At 52.0% G+C, this 16,667-nt stretch overlaps 1 protein-coding gene across 2 annotated transcripts; it reads left to right on the top strand.

Moving 5' to 3' along the window:
- Positions 1 to 1,815: 1,815 nt before the first annotated feature.
- HJURP (Holliday junction recognition protein) lies at positions 1,816 to 14,314 on the top strand. Of its 2 annotated transcripts, XM_031677832.2 has the most exons (9): positions 1,816 to 1,992; positions 2,193 to 2,259; positions 4,644 to 4,699; positions 5,783 to 5,876; positions 7,751 to 7,815; positions 8,989 to 9,081; positions 10,251 to 10,329; positions 11,255 to 12,843; positions 14,053 to 14,314. In XM_031677832.2, exons 1-9 carry the CDS (start codon positions 1,897 to 1,899, stop codon positions 14,092 to 14,094), a joined length of 2,181 nt encoding a protein of 726 aa, XP_031533692.2. In that variant the 5' UTR covers positions 1,816 to 1,896; the 3' UTR covers positions 14,095 to 14,314. The 2 variants fall into 2 exon arrangements, with proteins under 2 accessions (XP_031533692.2, XP_072817965.1); XM_072961864.1 differs by lacking the exon at positions 2,193 to 2,259 and having other exon boundaries at positions 1,869 to 1,992.
- The last annotated feature ends 2,353 nt before the right edge of the window (positions 14,315 to 16,667 follow it).

The following is a 16,667-nucleotide window of genomic DNA, read 5'->3' as shown; positions in this document are numbered from 1 at the left end:
GTTACACTGCGGTGAGCAGTGGTGGGGCAGTTTGTGAAGCAGGTCTGGTTCCTGAGGCCACAGGTTTAGGTTACTAAGGTGGGATGGCGGTGGTGTTTCTAGGAATGGTGTCATATTAGGAGCATTGTGCAGGGCTCCTTCTTCCTTAGCAGGACCACTGCTTTGGACCATGGGATGGGAAAAGCCAGTCGGAGAGGTTGGGGAGACCAGCAGGCCAATGCATGGGCTTTATTTAGCTGGTTGAGAGGAGCATGGCCAAAAGGGGTATGTTCAGGCGCCTTCCATTAAGCACGTGAACTTAAGATTAAGAAATCATTTCCCTGAAGCTGCCCATGAGCCCCTGGGGGAGAAGCAGATCCTTGGATGGTCAGCGAAGGGAAGGAGGGAAGCTCTGAAACCTAGGAGTAGTTTCCTAGGAGTGGGGACCCACCCCTAGAAGAGGCCGATTTGGACATCTCAAGTTTCTAAATGTGATGAGTTAAATGTTTGAAGCTAACTTATGTGGAAGCACTGAGTCAAAGGAACAGCATGTTAAATTTATGAGCACTCCCAAGGGAGGAGGAGACAGAAAACTTGAGCCTATTTGGGAAAATTGGGAAAGCTACAAATGGCATGTGCAGATTCAGAACCTTGTAACAGGTGGGATTCTTCAGGGAGCAGATGCGAGACAGAGTTACCGTGCAGGGTGCTCAATAGGGAGTGTCCTTCATATTAGGGGCTGTGGAAGGGAGGGAAAGAATCGAGACTGGGCAAGTTGCCTCTGCCGATTTCCTGGAGAGCTCAGGAGCTAGGACGCCCATCAGATTGTCCTCCATTGGCTGAGATAGTCCAGCCTTCAGGTTCCCACCTGATCTATCATTGGATTTGGGCCACTCTGGGGCTGCAGGACCTGGATGAGGGGCTCCCTACAACTGAGGCAATCCTTTAAGAGGCGGACAGAAGGCGTAGGTAGAAACCCTCCCCCAAGCTTGGGCCTCTTGAAGAGGGTAAGTTTATGGGCACATCTCAGTTTTCATCGCAATATATTTCCTACATGGGCCCCTTATATTCTCGCGCTCTCTTCTCCCCTAATTTCAGATGGATCACATGACAGAACTGGGGTGCAGGCTGAGAGGAGGTGGGGAGCCCCATCTAAGGGTCCTAATCCTGCCCAAAGTTATACCTGTATTTTTTGCACATTATTCTGCTAATCACATCAGACAAGCATATAATTATGGCTACGCGATGACTCAGAATTATCCATTCTCTTGAGAAAATATTACAAAATTAATATAATTGGAGCCGAGTATGCAGTAAAAATTATATACAAAAAAGTGTGCCAGGAGGTTAATAAAAAGACTGTATTATATTTTCCTGGATTCTGTGGCGTTGATGGTATTTCTCCTTTCTAAATGCATGTTCACCTTCCTGCCTCCTTTTGTATTCGTGATCCCGCGGTGTCTTCCTTGGCCCCTCTGCTCTTCTAATCGTGCAAGGACCAGAGGCGGACTGGCGGGCGGGGTGAGGAAGCCGGCCCCCATCGGCGGCGAATCCCGGCGAAGGTCACCGGATGTCTCCTGAGTACAACAGGGGAAATCATTTTCATGTGGCACTGTTGATTGACAGGCAGGGGAGCCGCCGCAGTGGAAGAACTCGCCGTCAACGACCCCGCGCCCAGCGGCGACTCAGACACTCCTTTCGTTCCCGTGCGCGAGCCCCCGGCGGGGCACTGATTGGCCTGGAGAAAGACGCGCAAACATGTTTGAAAGGTCCAATCAGCGCCCGGCCTTTCCGCGACAGCCAATGGGAAGCCCGAGGGCGGGCCGGAAGGGCGGGAGTTGCTATTTGAACCGCGGCGCCGGGAAAGGTCCCCTGTCCGGCTTCCCGCGGGAGTAGGGGCCTGGGTCTCCGCGCACCATGAAGAGCGAAGTCCTAGGGGAGGACGCGCTGCTGCAGAAGCTCAAGGACAGCCGCCGCCGCTTCCAGAGGCGCATGCAGCAGCTGATGGAGAAGGTGCGGCCCCCCCACCGGCCTGCTGGCGGGGAGCAGGGGGCGCGGGACGCAGAGTGGGGGGAGACAGGGTTGGGGGCTGCTGGGCAGAAAGCGGGTTTGGGAGCCCCAGGTTTTTAGCCCCGCTCTGGCGCCTTCTCAGCCCGGGTCAAGGATTCTTCGCGGCTTTCCGATCTGACGGGATGCCCCTTCCTCTCCCGCAGTACAACCAGCCCTTCGAGGACTCCCCAGTGGTGCAGATGTCCACGCTGACCTACGAGACGCCCCAGGGTACGGAGGCAGCCCCCCTTTCTGAATATTTACGGTTAACAGTGACTACAGTAGTGTCTTATTTAAGTTTGAAATGCTGTCCCTGCTCTTTTGAAAATAAACCCCATTCGCCTAATAGGTACTAAAACATTACTAGTTTCCTTGAACCAATAAATTAGTTAAATTACTTATTAAAACAGAATTCTGAAGACACATAGATGCATCCTGGTTAAAACTGCCCCTGCCTGGCAATTTAACAGCCATGTCAGCTTGGGCCAGGTGCTTTAACCAGACTGTGTCTCAGTTTCTTCATCTGTGAAATGGAAAGATGATGACAATAGTACCTACTTGGCATGGATATTGTGACAGTTACATGAGATGAAGCTCTTGGAACAGTGCCTGACACTGGGCAGCATTCGTATTGACTCTTATTTGACTTGCTTGACTTGGGGTTTTGAGTACTTTGGAATTTGACCTGAATCTAGGCAGAAGAAACCATTCTGTTTAGTGGTCGATGTTGCAAACTGACTTAAAAACCCCCTGGATTCTCTTTGGTAAATAGCTAGAGAAAGTTTGCTCTGGGTGAGGTCATTTCCTGCCGTTCAGCCTTATTATCGTCGCATTGTTATCTACTAATGAAAGTGCATCTCAGACCCAGTTCTGCTGTGGACTGGACAGACAGGCACAAAACAATTGGTAATTAAATGAAGTCCTAACTCTGCTTTTTTAGCTGACCCAGCCATATCCTGGGTGAAAGGTTTATGCAGGCAGAAGCTAAGGTATTCCAGCGGTGGGTTTCTGTTACTCTGGCCTGTCAGGTGGTGACAGATCTAACCCGAGGGCAGGATGCAGGAGTGTGTAGAAATCATTCCTGCGAGTGTTGTCAGCAGGCTTCACCGTTCTCGTGCACTGTTCATGTGAGGATGGGCAGTGTCTGGAATATTTAGGTCAATCTATGTACCTTGATCACCGCTTATTTCACCAGAAAAAACATTTCTGACTCCAGTTTGATGAGAACCGTAGGTGAAGCATCTGAATACCTTGAGAGCAGTTGACACTTTGTCAGGTAGAAGACCTCCTGGGGAGCTTGTTGAAGCAGATTCCTGGGGCCTCTGACAGCAATACTGGGTGCAGATGCAGTGGGTCTGGGTTCTAACAAACTCCTAACTGATGAGAGCACAGCTCCCCAGACCTGTAGCCTGGAGAGGTACTCAGGGAGTGGCCTTTCTGATTAAATGCTAGCTGACCACCCTTGCAGGCTGAATTCCCACTTTAAGACAGCACTATATCGGGTAGGTTGGAACTAACTACCACACTGATAATGAAGACAGCAATGGTAAAAGTAATAATAGAGTAACAATAGTAAAGGCCAGTGACAGTCATTCACGTGTGTCGACAGCTAAGTATGTGCCTATGCTTCCAAGAGTTTCAGGTCCTCTTTCAGGTCCTCAACTCTGTGAGGTAGGCTCTGTTAGAATCATTGTTTCATAGGAGAGGACACAGCAGAGAGAGGTTAAGGCCTTATCCTGGGTCATTTAGCCCAAGTGGCAAAGCCTTGGTTTGACTCCCGGTGCCTCAGCTCTGGAAAGGCCACGCGGCGCAGTGGTCAAGAGCAGAGCCACTCCCCGCGGTTCACAGCCTGGCTGCAGCGCGTGGGCAGGTGGCCTGGGCTGTTTGACCTCCTCTTTGCCTCTGTCTCCATCTGTACAGTGAACTTGTGAATGCCTATCCCGTAGGCTGTTAGGAGTAGCATACGAGTTGCATGTAAGTGAGTTGTGAATGGGAAGTGAGGGGTACTTGGACAGGGTTTAGACGGAGCCTGGCACATTGTAAGCGTCGTGTACGTTCTTGCTACTGTTGTCATCATTAACAGCCATCTCAAGCCCGGCAACCACTGATCCCTCCTTATTCATTTGAACCTACATGGGAGCCAATGGAGGTTTAGGGAGAAACTGAGTATCTTTCCCGGATTCTGCCGGCTAGTAAATGGCAGGACTCCAAGGCTCAGTGTTTACCCCTGTGTCAAGGGCTCGCTCTGTAGCGTGTGGATTGCCCTGAGAAAGCAGTTATTCCGTACATGGGGCAGAGGTTGCCCTCAGTCATATACCATGTTGAGGACGTGCTTGGTGTATGTATGTTCCTTGTTTCCGTTCCATTCGGGGCTTAATGCTGGATTCAACGAGAGAGTTCCGTTAATGACAAATTTGTGTCTAGTCTTGATTTTTTAAAACACCTTCAATCTCACAAAGATGAGAAACAACAGAGTATCAGAAATCTGGCTTGGTTCTATTCCTGGTTATATCAGATCTTTCTTTCGCGTGTCAGTTGGGTTTTATCTGAACGCAGGTTGGACAGAAACTCAGTATCCGTGATTTCTTAAGTGGTCTTTTTTTTCTTTTCTTAAGGATTGCGAATTTGGGGTGGAAGACTGTTAAAAGAAAGAAGCACAGGACAAATGCAGGTATTTCGTGTCAAATGTTATTGCCCCCAGGCCTTGCTGTGGAGGAAGGTTGATGTGAATAGAGGCAGGACGGGCTGTAAAGGCACCCAGGGCTTCTGGAGGCCGCTGCGGGCTGTTCCATGGTTTTGTCACCATAATGGCCCTGTGTTCTTGTGTGCGAAGGACTTAACTGAGCTGCATTTCTCCTGCTGCTTATCAAGTGCAAGGAGGAGCTCGCGATGCTTGTGCCCCTTCCGTGCCCCTGTTGCCCCTGCCGTGGGCCGCGGGCTCTGACATCTGGACCCCTCGTGCAAGGCGGGGTCAGCCAGATGGACCTCTCCCGGCCCCACTTTAGTCACAGCTGCCAGCGGGCTTTGTTCTGTCCTTACAGGAAGGGCCAACCCGGGTCCTTCTGAGAAAGAAAAATGCTTCTTCTCCTCTGCTGAAGAGGGGAGGAGGAGATTAGGGGGAGGGCGCCGTGTGCTGTTCATTGCCTTTCAAACCAGGTGTGTTTTTCCCGAGTTTATCCGCGGACACTGCCGCTGTGAGACCTCTGTTCACGGGAGGAGCCTGGACAGTTGGCCTGTGAGACGCGGGGAGTCTTGTCCTGCCACTTGCTAAAGCTTTCGAAGAAATTATAGGCCTTATGACTTGGAGATAAACCCATTGTTAAGACAAAGGTCTTGGAAAGTCCCCCAGCGGCCTCTTGAACTTCCGATTCCACCTGCTGATCTGGTGACAGTTCTGTCCAATTTAATTTTGGCTCTGAGCTCAGCCCCCTATGAGGGCCAGGTCGGGCCTGTTCCCTCGTGCCCTTGTTTCTCACTTTCTCTGCTCTGTCACTCACCATCCAAGGGGTTTTTGAGGCCGCAGCCCTTGGCATGACCAGAGGAAGAAAGCTCTGTTCCTTTTCCGAGGGGAAACTTGACTCCCTGCTGGGAGCTTTGAGGCCTTTTATACCGGAATGTTCTAGAAGAGAAGCCTTGGGGAAACTTCCTGTTCTCGCATGTCCTGAAGGAAGGACTGTAGGTGTGTTACTTGAAAGCAGCTTTGAAATGTGTGACGACTGAAACGAGCCTGTCTTCTCTCCTTCCGCGCTTCGAGGGCTCCCCTGAGGAGACAGGCAGCAGGAAAGACGGGCCCGTGCAGGTCACAGCCGGAGGGCTCGAGCATCCTTGGTCCTGCACACAAGTCGAGGGTGAGTGTCCCCACTGCTGGGAAGCCAGGTTGGGAGGGACATGCGTGTCTGTCAACATTTCAAGCCTGGATTCCTCATTATGACTTTTCCCAAGGAGTACTTTAGAATCCAAAACCTTTGGAAGTGCCCTGTTCCTTCCTTCTAAGCTCTTCTAGGGAGCTGTCTAGCTCAGTCATGCTAAGACCTAGATCTGCCCCTGTGCGGTGATGCTGTGAGCCGCCGGCTCCTTCAGAGTCCTTGTGCCCTGCAGGCATCCTGTCTCCTGCCGCCTTGTTCCTGTAGGGCCTCCTCCCCTCCTGTCCTGTCCTGTCCTGTCCTGTCCTCAGCCAGCCGTGCCACCAAGACTGTCCCAGCCTATTCTCAGAATCCGCCCATCACCTTCCTTCCTGTCCCTAGCCTCTCCCTCCACCCAGATACACCCCATCAGATTTCGCCTTGCACACAGGGAATTGGGTCAGCGCTCTCCCATCTGGTGCCCCTTGCCAGCTCCCTCCCACCCGCTGGTCGGCTTCCCTGCACAACCTCATCTGTACAAGTTGCCCATTTTACCGCCTCCACGCACTCCTCAGCCAGTTCCCTTCTGGCTTCAGGCTCCGTCTCAAAAGCACAGCTGTTAGTGAGGCTCCCGGTGACCCGCTTGCTGAATCCAGTTGGCATTCTTTGATTTTTATCCTCTTGCCTTCTCAGTAGCATTTGAAGCTTCTGGAAAGTTTGGCTGTGGCTTCACAGCCCTGTGCCTTCCAGACCTCCCGGGGTTTCCTCCTTCCCTCCTGGCCCCCCCATCAGCCCACCCCCCATCTTTGAAGATGCCCTCTCCTGAGAGCTGTGCATTTTTGCTCAACCTCTGGCCCTCACTCTGGTGGAATCCCCAGCCCAGACCCCATCTGTGTGTGTTGATTGTCCAGTGGCCTCTCTCCTTGCACACTTTGTCTAGACTCTGCACATCTAAACTCAAAAAGCCAACCCAGCAGACTTGTCCTCACACGCGGCCCACCACCATCTTCCTTGAGGAATGAGCGGAACCCAATGTCCTCTTTGTCTCAGCCCCTCCCTCTTCCTTGTATCCAAGATGTCGCTGTCCTGTGCCTTTTCCCACCACCACCTCTCCTGTCCCTCTGCCCTGAGCACCCCCTGCACCCCCACAGTGCCAGCTCCTGTCTCCACCTGGGCTCCACCCACCGACATCTTTGAACGTGGAATCTGGTCACACGGCTTCTCTGTTTGAAGCACTACAGTGGCCCCCATTGCTCTTAGGGAAAGACCAGAATTCAGACCATGCCTGACCTGCCCACTGTCCTCACTGCCTCCAGGAAGCCCCTGATCCCCAGACTGGAGCAGCCCCTGCTCTTACTTAAGCCCTGCACCTCTGGCTCCTCCCCTTGCAGCAGCTAAACCACTGTGTCATTACAGACCTCGCCCTTGTTCTGCAAGCCCTGTCTGGTGAGACTGGCCTTTCGGCAGCCTTTGTCCGCTCTGCCTGGGCCCTTGCCTGCACCAGGCAGTCAGTAATACGGGTTGCGTTCTAAAAGGGAAACCAGTGATCTTTCAGTCCAGAACTAGAAAACCTTAATGAAGATGTTTACTCATGGGTGTTATTTGTTTACTGGTATTAATCCAAATTTTAACTCCATAAATCCTTAGGTCCATGAATTTCCCAGACTGCTTAAAATAATTAGAAATGGTTATTCTTGAGCTGAACGGTCCAATGTGGTAACCACTAGCCACCTGCGATGGCGGCGCCTTTATGAAAGGGGCACGCTTGAAGCGATGAGAGTGTTAACTACAGAACACACCCGAGTGATGCAAAAGCTGTCCTTGAGAGAAAAATGCAAGCTTGCTTAAATTCTGATGGAAATTTCCTTTTTGGCTTTTAGATTCAAAAAGCAGTGATGTGGATACAACTTTATACCAGGAGGATGTGATCGCTGGGAACTTAACGGTAAGCCCTGCCTTTCGTAATGAAGGGACAGAGCTGGGGCTCAGCAAGTACACATCCTTGTCACCTGCGTCTTCCTCCAAGTCCCCTTCTGAGGCTCACGCTTTGCTAGCACCACCCCTCAAGTCTCTGTCCCCTCCGCTCAGGTCCCCTGAGGCAGCAAGTCGCCCCTTCTCAGTCTAGCCCTTGACCTCTGACACTTACTGCCCGGTTCCAGCCTGATTTACTGAACTTACGTGAATGTTGGGTGGTTTTCCTTCTGCAAACAGAACGATCCTGGCTGGGGTTCCCAGTGTACCGTTGGCCTTGACTGGCCTCGCAATGTTGAAAGTTGTTCTAAGTCGGTCTTTCTCTGTAGAGACAGTGTCACAGGGGAGGGGCCCCAGGGAGTGTTTCCAGATCAGCTCTCGGGATGGACAGGAACACACAGGACGGAACCCACTGGAGCGTCTGACCTGACCCCTGTGTCAGGCGCTAGAATCACTGGTGTGTGGTTTTCCTCTAAAATCACTCTTTTTGTCCAGAGGTTAGCCCACAGACTCGCGTGTGACTTGCAGTGTCTGACTAGCACTAGGTAGTGGCCCTAGGGGAGGAAGGGGTGCTGTGTAGGGATGGCAGTGAAGGGGGCAGGCGGTCCGGATGGCCAAGAGCCAGTGTTGTCCCTTCCGCACCGCCTGCAGCCCCCGGCCCTGACTCGGCCCCACCCAGGTGCACGGTGGAGGCTGAGACCCCCTATTTCAATGGGGTAGCAGAGGCCGCCGTTCTGCGCCCTGGGTTGAGCGCCAAACTTCTCTCCTTAAACACACACCGACTGGGGTCAGTTCTGGTAGGTGAGTTCTGAACTCACCCAGGGGTATTGATTGCTTCATTTTTTTCCCCCGGCCTAACAGTGTTGTCACAAACCTCTCCGCGCTTGTATGTTTTGTCTCTTGTCCTTTCATTTCCTTCTGGACTTCCACTACTGCGTAAAGTCCCTAAAGTCAGATTCCTGGATCAGGTGGGTTTTCAGAGGGGCTGGACCCCTTTGTCCCACTAACAGCAGGAGGCGAAGGACCAACTTTGAGGAACTTCATTTAAGACCTGTTCACGAGTGAGCCTGCAGGTGTTGCAGAGTTCAGGGGCCCAGCCGTACCCGAGGGCGCGGGCACACCCTGACGGACTTCTCTTTGGTTTCAGCCTGCAGTGCCGTGGAGCCCTTTGAAAAACGAGTTAAGGAAGAAGTACTTGACGCAAGTGGATATCCTGCTGCAGGACGAAGGGCGTTCAGGGGTACGCTGTCTCCCCGAGCGCAGCCTCACAGGGGCAGACCGCGGGCTAGAGACGTGTTGAGTTCGGTGTGAGCATGTCTCGTTCACTTGCTGAGAGCCTGTAAAGAGCATCTGAGTGGTTGTTTCCAAACCATTTTGTTCACTGGCTCCCCGGTCCCTGCTCTTCATGGGTGAACGGTCCCCCAGGGCAGTGTGATCAGCTGTCCGCCGTGTTCCCGGGCAGCTCCTGAAATCTGGTAGAGCCTGTGCCCTTGGGCTGCAGGATTAGGGAAGCCGTAGCGCCCACCGCCCTCCCTCCCTGCTGAGGCCGGCAGGGGCTGGCATCGGCAGCAAGGTGCCTGTTCCGCCTGCTTCGGCCATGATGTCAGGGTAAGGGGCGATGGGGGCTGCGGGGAGCCCTCTGGGAGGTGGGTAGCCTCACCAGCCCCTCCCCCAGTTCCACTGCAGCCGGTTTCCCGGAGCTTTGCCGGAAGGAGAGCGAAAAGCTGGAGAAGGAGGTTCACGTGTGGATGCCAGCTGTGTAGTTTTCCAAGTTCTGCCGGTATCAGTGCATAGAACAAAAGACATTTTAATACCAAGCAAGTAGGAAGTATGTGTCGTGGAATAAATAAATTATCTCAAAGGCAGCCAGCATAGCAGGAATGTGTACATCTTATTGTGCTGCTGACAGTGAGAAGCCTTTATCTGAATTAGCGGATGTGCTGGAAATGCCTTTGACCTGTGTCCAGGAGCAGCCAGCATGTCCTCTTGGTTGCGCATCAGTCAGGGGAGGAGACCAGGGCTGGGAAGGGCTCTATTGTCTTGGGGCTGTTGTTGCATCCCACCAGCCCCCAGGGTTCTGGCTGTTGGAGGAAACGGTGGAGGAAGAAAAGCCACCGGACCTCCTGAGAGAGTTCCTAGCCAACGTGTGGCCGTGGTGGTGGGGGAGGCCCTAGAGGCCACGTGGGCAGAAGCTCCTGGATTTTACCAAGCTCTTCCCACCACCGCTGGAAGCCCAGCGGGCCACTCTCATCACGGTCACACGTGTCACTGCTTCAGCTGCGCTCAGATGCGCCATCTGCTGTTGGGAGAGCAGTTCTGCAGGCTTGGCATCAGGAGGGACCACATCGAGCACCCCAGTCGACACCTGACAGACAGTTCCTTTGTTAAGGTCCTTTGCTTTGATTTCAGTGCACCGGTTCCGGAGAGGGGAAGGACTCGCCTGTGACCCTGGGCCCTTCGCTGGCCTCGCCCGCTAGGCCTGCCCTCCGTGAGTGTGACGTGAAAACTCTGCTCGGACCTTTCACTTTTGGTGGAGCCACGGCTTCTCTAGGATCAATCAGAACTTACGGACTTTTTTTTTTTTTTTGATTCACGTGGTAGAATCCATTGTCAGTTTTCAGACTGACGATGCCCAGGCCGTCCCACATTTAGCCTAGAGGAGCCCCTTCCACGCTGGCTTCTGTGTCCCCTGACCTGTCTACATGGGTAGCGCCTCAACCTCCACCCTGATTACAGTCACCCACCCCCTCCCCCAGTGGTGATGCTCACTTGGGTGGCTGTGCAGCGCGAGGTGATGCCAGAGTCACCGCACCTGTCCCACCTGCTCGCCAGTGTGCTCAGGAAGGTTCGGGATCCCCATGCAGCACGTTTACCCTCAGACGATGTCCCACAGGGGGAGCCCGTTCAGAGTTACTCGGTTTCTGTTCGCTTCTTCCGTGGTTGTCAGCTTGATGTACAGCCGGGGGCCTCTGTTCTGTCCGTATTCAATTGATCCCTGTCTTTGTTGGTTTAGTTTTATCTTCTTAACGTATAAAACGTTTAACAGGATGCAAACGTGAGAGCGTACGAATTGCTATATTCAGGAGTCCTGTCCCTTCCCCCCAGCCCTGTAGGCGGACAGAGCCGTGATTTTCTGGTTTCTAGTCAGTCTTTGAAAAGGTAACCAACTTCTAAACCGTCACAAGGGAGAGGAAAACTCCTGGGAAAGCCGGTGGAGAGTTGAAATTTAGGTCTGATAGAAAGAAACCTCTGCGTCTACTCCCAAGTATTTGTGCAACTTCCTTTTACTTCTGTTCTTGGCATTGCTTGGGGAGAAAACCATGATGGTCACAATCCAGCCTTCAGTCTCCTGATCTCTGCGCCTGGGAGGTTTTAAATGGTAACATGGCTTTGCCTTGTGTGTGTTTCTCCAGGACGCTGTGGTGACATCTCTGAAAAGAGCCCTGCTGGCCCATTTCAGCCAATTTCATCTCCCAGAGAGGGCGATGCTTCACCCCTGTGCCCAGCCGACCTGGCCGTGGTGCCGACAAGTGACAGCCCCCCCTCACACGGGACTGGCGCCAGCAGCTTCTCAAACAGCCAGTGCTTTGAGGCCGACGACATCTGCAACGCGACACTCAGCGACCTGTACGCGGGCATGCTGCACTCCATGAGCCGGCTGCTGGGCGCCAGGCCTTCCTGCGTCATCACCACCAAGACGTTCATCGGCCGGAACTGGAACTCGAGACGGAGATACAGGTGCAAGAGCAGGATGAACCGGACGGGCTGCCGAGGAGGCGGCCACACCCGGAGGAGCCCCCAGGAGAGACATCCACCCTGCTCCAGGCCCGGGAAGGACGTGGCAGTGTTAAGAGATTGCAAGAACTTGCTCGATGTTTCTGGCCATAAGACAGGTTTGAAATTCGGAGAGGCTTTCCTAGAAGTAAACAGACCCCAAAGCCAGGCGTTCGCCCCAAGTTGGAAGGAGCTTTGGAGAACACCCCAGAAGCGTTCTTCACTGACTTACTTAGACTCCAATGCAGTGCATCACCTTGATCAGGAAAATAGATTTATGACATTAAAGTGGTTAATCTCTCCTGTGAAGATAGCTTCCAGGCCCAGCGTTCTGTGGCGCGAGGGAGGGACTCGGCACAGGGAGATTGAGGTCAGATTTGACAGACTTCACCAGGAATACTGCTTGAGTCCCAGGAAGCAGCTGTGCCTGACCTACCCCACTGGCTCCTCGGCTGTGGATGTGTACAGAGGGGGTCCAGGGGGCTCCGGTGGCCCCCGGGGCTTAGAAGCCCCCAGGCCGGGTAGCCCTCTTCTCAGAGCAAAAGCTAAGAGGCTAAGTGAGGCTTTTGAAAACCTGGGCAAGAGCTCTGTGAGAGCGGGTCGCTGCCTGCCAGAGAGGGGCTCCTTCCCCTCCCTTTCGAAGACCGACCCTGCGTTCAGCCCAGGCCACTCGGAGCAGACCTCTGGCTGCGTTTGTCAAGGAAATGATCTGGGAAGATTGAGGGAGTCAGGATCCCTCAGCAGAGCCATTTCAGTCCCAAGGGTACAACCTCCAGGCTCTACAAAAGGTCGTTACGATGATATTAAAGAAAAATTTGACAAGCTCCATCAGAAGTATTGCCAAAAATCGCCTCAGCGGATGCAGGCGCCTTCGTGTACCGGAGCATCTCCAGAGAAAGCAAGTGTGAGACTTCGGTGTCAAAAAGAAGACTTCTTTGGAAAATTAAGTTCAGACGCTGGCTTCCATGGTCCCCCAAAGTTGTCACCATCACGCCCATGGAGCATAAAAAGTCCCCTGAGCTCAAGCACAGTCAGGGCCCCTCCCTCTGCAGCCTTTGCCCTCGCTGCCGGGGGGGACCATCGGTTCCCCACAAAACGACGCCGACTGTCAGACCCGCAGGTGTGCGGACAATGGGCCGGACCTCGGGGTTTCTCCCCTGCGGGCAGGCCCACCCTGAGCCCCTGGGAAGAGGTTGGCCCTCTGCAGCCCAACCGGGAAGAGAAGAAGGTGCGTTTCTGTCTGTCAGATGTGGGTATTTTACAGCAGAATCCTTATGTGTTGAATCTTCCAGACTTTCTCCCAGATTCTTTTCCTTTAAAGTCGGCATTTTTCACACATTTTCCAACAGAGTGCATTTAGGGGATTTTTCTAAAAAGCTGCCCTTAAGGCACTGTCCATCCTGGGCAAACTGTCATTTCCAGCCCCTTCATCTCACACTCAGAAAGTAGGTGCTGTGAGGGAAGACTGACCTGGAAATGATGACTCTGTTCACTGCTGGATTCCCTGATGTGGGCAGAGCAGGAGGCGGTCCGGGAAGACCCCCCGGGCTGCATCTCACACATGTAAGGGGCCGGGCCACACACTCCCGCTGGGCCTGAAGCCCCCGTGCCCACCCACCCGGCCACAGGTTAGCCTGTGCACATCCCTGAAGCCAAAGCTTTTATGAGCGTGCACCATTTATTTCCTCCAGAGACAAGCTGAGGGTGGACAGGTGGGAGGGACGAGTCTCCGCGCGGTCAGGTTTCTCACGGGAGTGCCAGGCTCCCCAGCACGCACTTCAGTGTCACCAGCCGGCATTCGGACGACACTATTCCGAGTCCACGTCACTCATCCACCTGCTGATGGGATTTCACTGAGTTTGGTCTGGCCAGCTTCTGAAACTACGGCATAAACACACTTAACTATCTTCTGTATTTTTTCTTCTTTCTCTGTTTACATCATTAATTTCTTGAGGAAAGGGACCAAATCTTCATGAGCTGTGACCACACGAGGAATTTTAACGGCTGACATCTGAGTGCTTGCTGTGCCCCAGGCCACCTTGAGCCTTTTTTACACCTTCCTTACTTAATCCCCACACGAACCCTTTGATTAGAGGGGTTCTGTGCAATAGGCAGGTGCGAGCTCTTCTTATAAAAAAGGAAATGTAGCTTAAGTCTTAACTCCGGCACCCACACCGGCAGCGCGTGCCTGGGCCGGGATTTGAAAGCCCACGGTCTTGACCAGCAGGCTGCAGTGCCTGCTTGAAAGGTTACCATGACTTTCCTTTTTACACTCCTTAGGGCATTTCTTAAGCGTGGTAGCATTTTCTATAACGACTCTCAAAAATGTGTATCTACTCAGTGGAGTAAATGCAACATGTAAGCTTTTGGAGGCTGGCACTGGGAATCTTAGCAGAGTTGTACTGAAATCATTTTCTCTTTTTTTTTTTTCTTCTAGAGGAAAGAACAACACATCTTTCAGAATGGAAGAGAAAAGTGATTTTGACTCAAAGCTGGAAATCTATAGCCAAGTTATTTTAGAATATTTCCCTCTTTCCCTTCTTTGTGCTTTGTGTATTTTTTTTTAATTCTAAAGAATATATGAGAACTTGCTTCACTTACCTGCCCTTCAAAGCAAATTTCAATGAAATTGGTTCCGTTGAGATGACTCTGAGTTCTTAGTATAGAAATTATTTGAATAAAGTTGCTCAATTAACGTTTTTAACATTATCCTTTATAGGCCTATTTTCCCCATTTTTTTTGTTGTTGGTGGTGGTAAATTTAGAGGTGTCCGGAGGATTCTCTAAGGTTAAGCCCTGGACACAGTGATCCTGGAAGGAAGACACGGCTGTTTAGTCTGTTAAGTTCACACCCATGGGACTTGGTATCTCCCACATTAGGAGGCAGCAGATTGAATCACCATAAAACTCACCTATAAAACATGATTCCTAACATCTTAATGTTTTTAGATGAAAACATTGCATTTAAACAGCCTGTGATGGTCCCAAAGCACCCCCGCAGCCCCTCGGCATCCATGATGGATCATGACTTTCATTAAGCTATTTATAATAGGATATCACAGTGACTTTTTTAACAGAATATTTCAGATATTTGGAACACGGTGACAAATCTCATGTGCCCCCCATCCTGAGTAAACGGTTGTTAATATATTGCTGTGCATTATGGATTTTATAAGTGAAATGTTAGAGAAGATTAAATTATGCTCCTTTCTTTCCTGCCCACCTCCCCCAAGGCGACCACTCCCTGGGCTGAGGCACCCTTCCCTCCTGCACTGTGTGTTTTAGTCAGCTCTGGCTACCTTAACGAAAACTAAACCCTGGGTACTTAAGCAACAGAAGTTTGTCTCTGGAGGCTGGAAGCCTGCGACCAGGGAGCCTGTATGGCGGGCTCTGGGAGGACACTCTCCCGGCCCTACAGATGGCCGCCTTCTCACCACGTCACGCCCCAGTGCCTCTGTCAGGGCACTGATCCTGTGATGGGGCCCCACCCCATGAACTCATCTACACCCAGTCACCTCCCAAAGGTGCCGTCTAGGCTACCATCACACGGGGTTAGAGCTTCCACGTGTGAATCGGGAGGCACGCCCAGTCCAGAGCCCTGTGGACAGGAGGTCCTGCACCGCCTGCAGCTGAGAGCCTGGCCAGGAGCCTCGCACCTCACAGGAGGCCTGTTTTCCCTCCATGCAGGCCGGCAGGGGACCGCTGGCTCTGGCTCAGACCGGGCTGGGTGGCCCCTGCAGTTTTTGACCTTTCCCTCATGCCAGTGGCTTCCTGAGAACAAACCCTCCTTCAGGAAAACTGTCATCCTTGCCCTAAACTGCTTGTGCCTGGCCTCCCTCTCCACACCTAGCCAGCTTGCTGGGTCTCATTGGCCAGGACGAGCCTGGCTGCCAGAGGCTGGAAAACAGTTCTTGCTGCTCTATCGTCTAGTGGAGGAAGGTGAGGCAGAAGGGACTGGGCATGGTTCTGAGCCAATGTGTAGGATCTGCCAACAAAGGACCTCATACAGAACAGTCTACAGGAATAATTTAGTGCTAAATGTATCCTATAAGTCTGCTTCACTGAGAGGCGTCTGCATCTGACGGGAGCTGATGCACAGGTGTGTCTCTGATTTAAGAGTTCCTTAGGTGGCTGGTGCCCATTGTCCTGGATGTTTGCTGCTCAGAATGTGTCCAGCCAGCCATATACAGGTCTACCTGCAGCTCCACCCAGAGGTGATTGGTCACAGAGAGGTGTGTCTTCAACTCCCGTAATTTTTGCCAAATTGCTCTCCCAAAGGGCTAATCCCGTTTGCACTCTATCCAGCAACATAAAAGGTCCCATTTCTGTACGTTGCTGCCACCAGCCAGCGCCACTGTGATGGGTGCCTGAAATGCACAGGACTGCCGTCTGCCTGCTTTCCTGGGGGGACTGGCTTTTCGAGGGTCCTCTCATGACACTGCGTTTTAATTTGCTGTATTGCTGATTTGGTTATATTCTGTAGGTCATTCCAGTTATATGATCCAATTTAGTTTTATATCAATTGCAAGGAACTTCTTCCACCTGTGACTTGTTTAGCTTTATGATAGTTTATTGTACAGCAGGTATATTTTAACACAGAAAAGTTAATCCTTTATTTTTACTGCTTCTATTGCTTTTAAAAGAAAAACCACATTTGCTGAACATGCATGAGGTCCTGGGTTCAATCCCCATTACTTTGACTAGAAAAATAAATAAACCTAATTACCACCCCCTCCAAAATAAATAAATAATATTTTTTTTAAAAAAAACAACCCTACTCTCAGGATCAAAAATATATTGTCTTACATTTTTGCCTTCTGGGTTTGGGTCTATAAACCATCTGGAAATGTTCTGCACGGCATGAAGGGACTCGACTCGAGACCTGACTGCACACTTGCTCGGCTCCCCCAGTACCTGTACTGAAGGGCACATCCCTTTCCCACTGTATCAGTGGTGCCCAAGTCTTCCAGCCGCAATCCCTCGGCAGGAAATAACTTCACTGCCTACTCCAGTGTGAGACCACTCCTCCGGGAAACTGGTGTGGGTTTATTTC

The sequence above is a fragment of the Vicugna pacos genome, chromosome 5 (genome assembly GCF_048564905.1).
Source record: "Vicugna pacos chromosome 5, VicPac4, whole genome shotgun sequence".
Taxonomy (NCBI): Eukaryota; Metazoa; Chordata; class Mammalia; order Artiodactyla; family Camelidae; genus Vicugna; species Vicugna pacos.
This window is presented reverse-complemented; position numbering and strand designations above follow the sequence as displayed.

What these genes read in the sequence shown, in the direction of transcription:
- HJURP (XM_031677832.2), top strand. Translation starts at nt 1,897, where the DNA reads ATGAAGAGCGAAGTCCTAGGGGAGGACGCGCTGCTGCAGAAGCTCAAG. An exon ending in TGATCGCTGGGAACTTAACG is followed by an intron (nt 7,816 to 8,988) that starts GTAAGCCCTGCC and finishes CTTTGGTTTCAG; the next exon opens with CCTGCAGTGCCGTGGAGCCC. An exon ending in AGGACGAAGGGCGTTCAGGG is followed by an intron (nt 9,082 to 10,250) that starts GTACGCTGTCTC and finishes CTTTGATTTCAG; the next exon opens with TGCACCGGTTCCGGAGAGGG.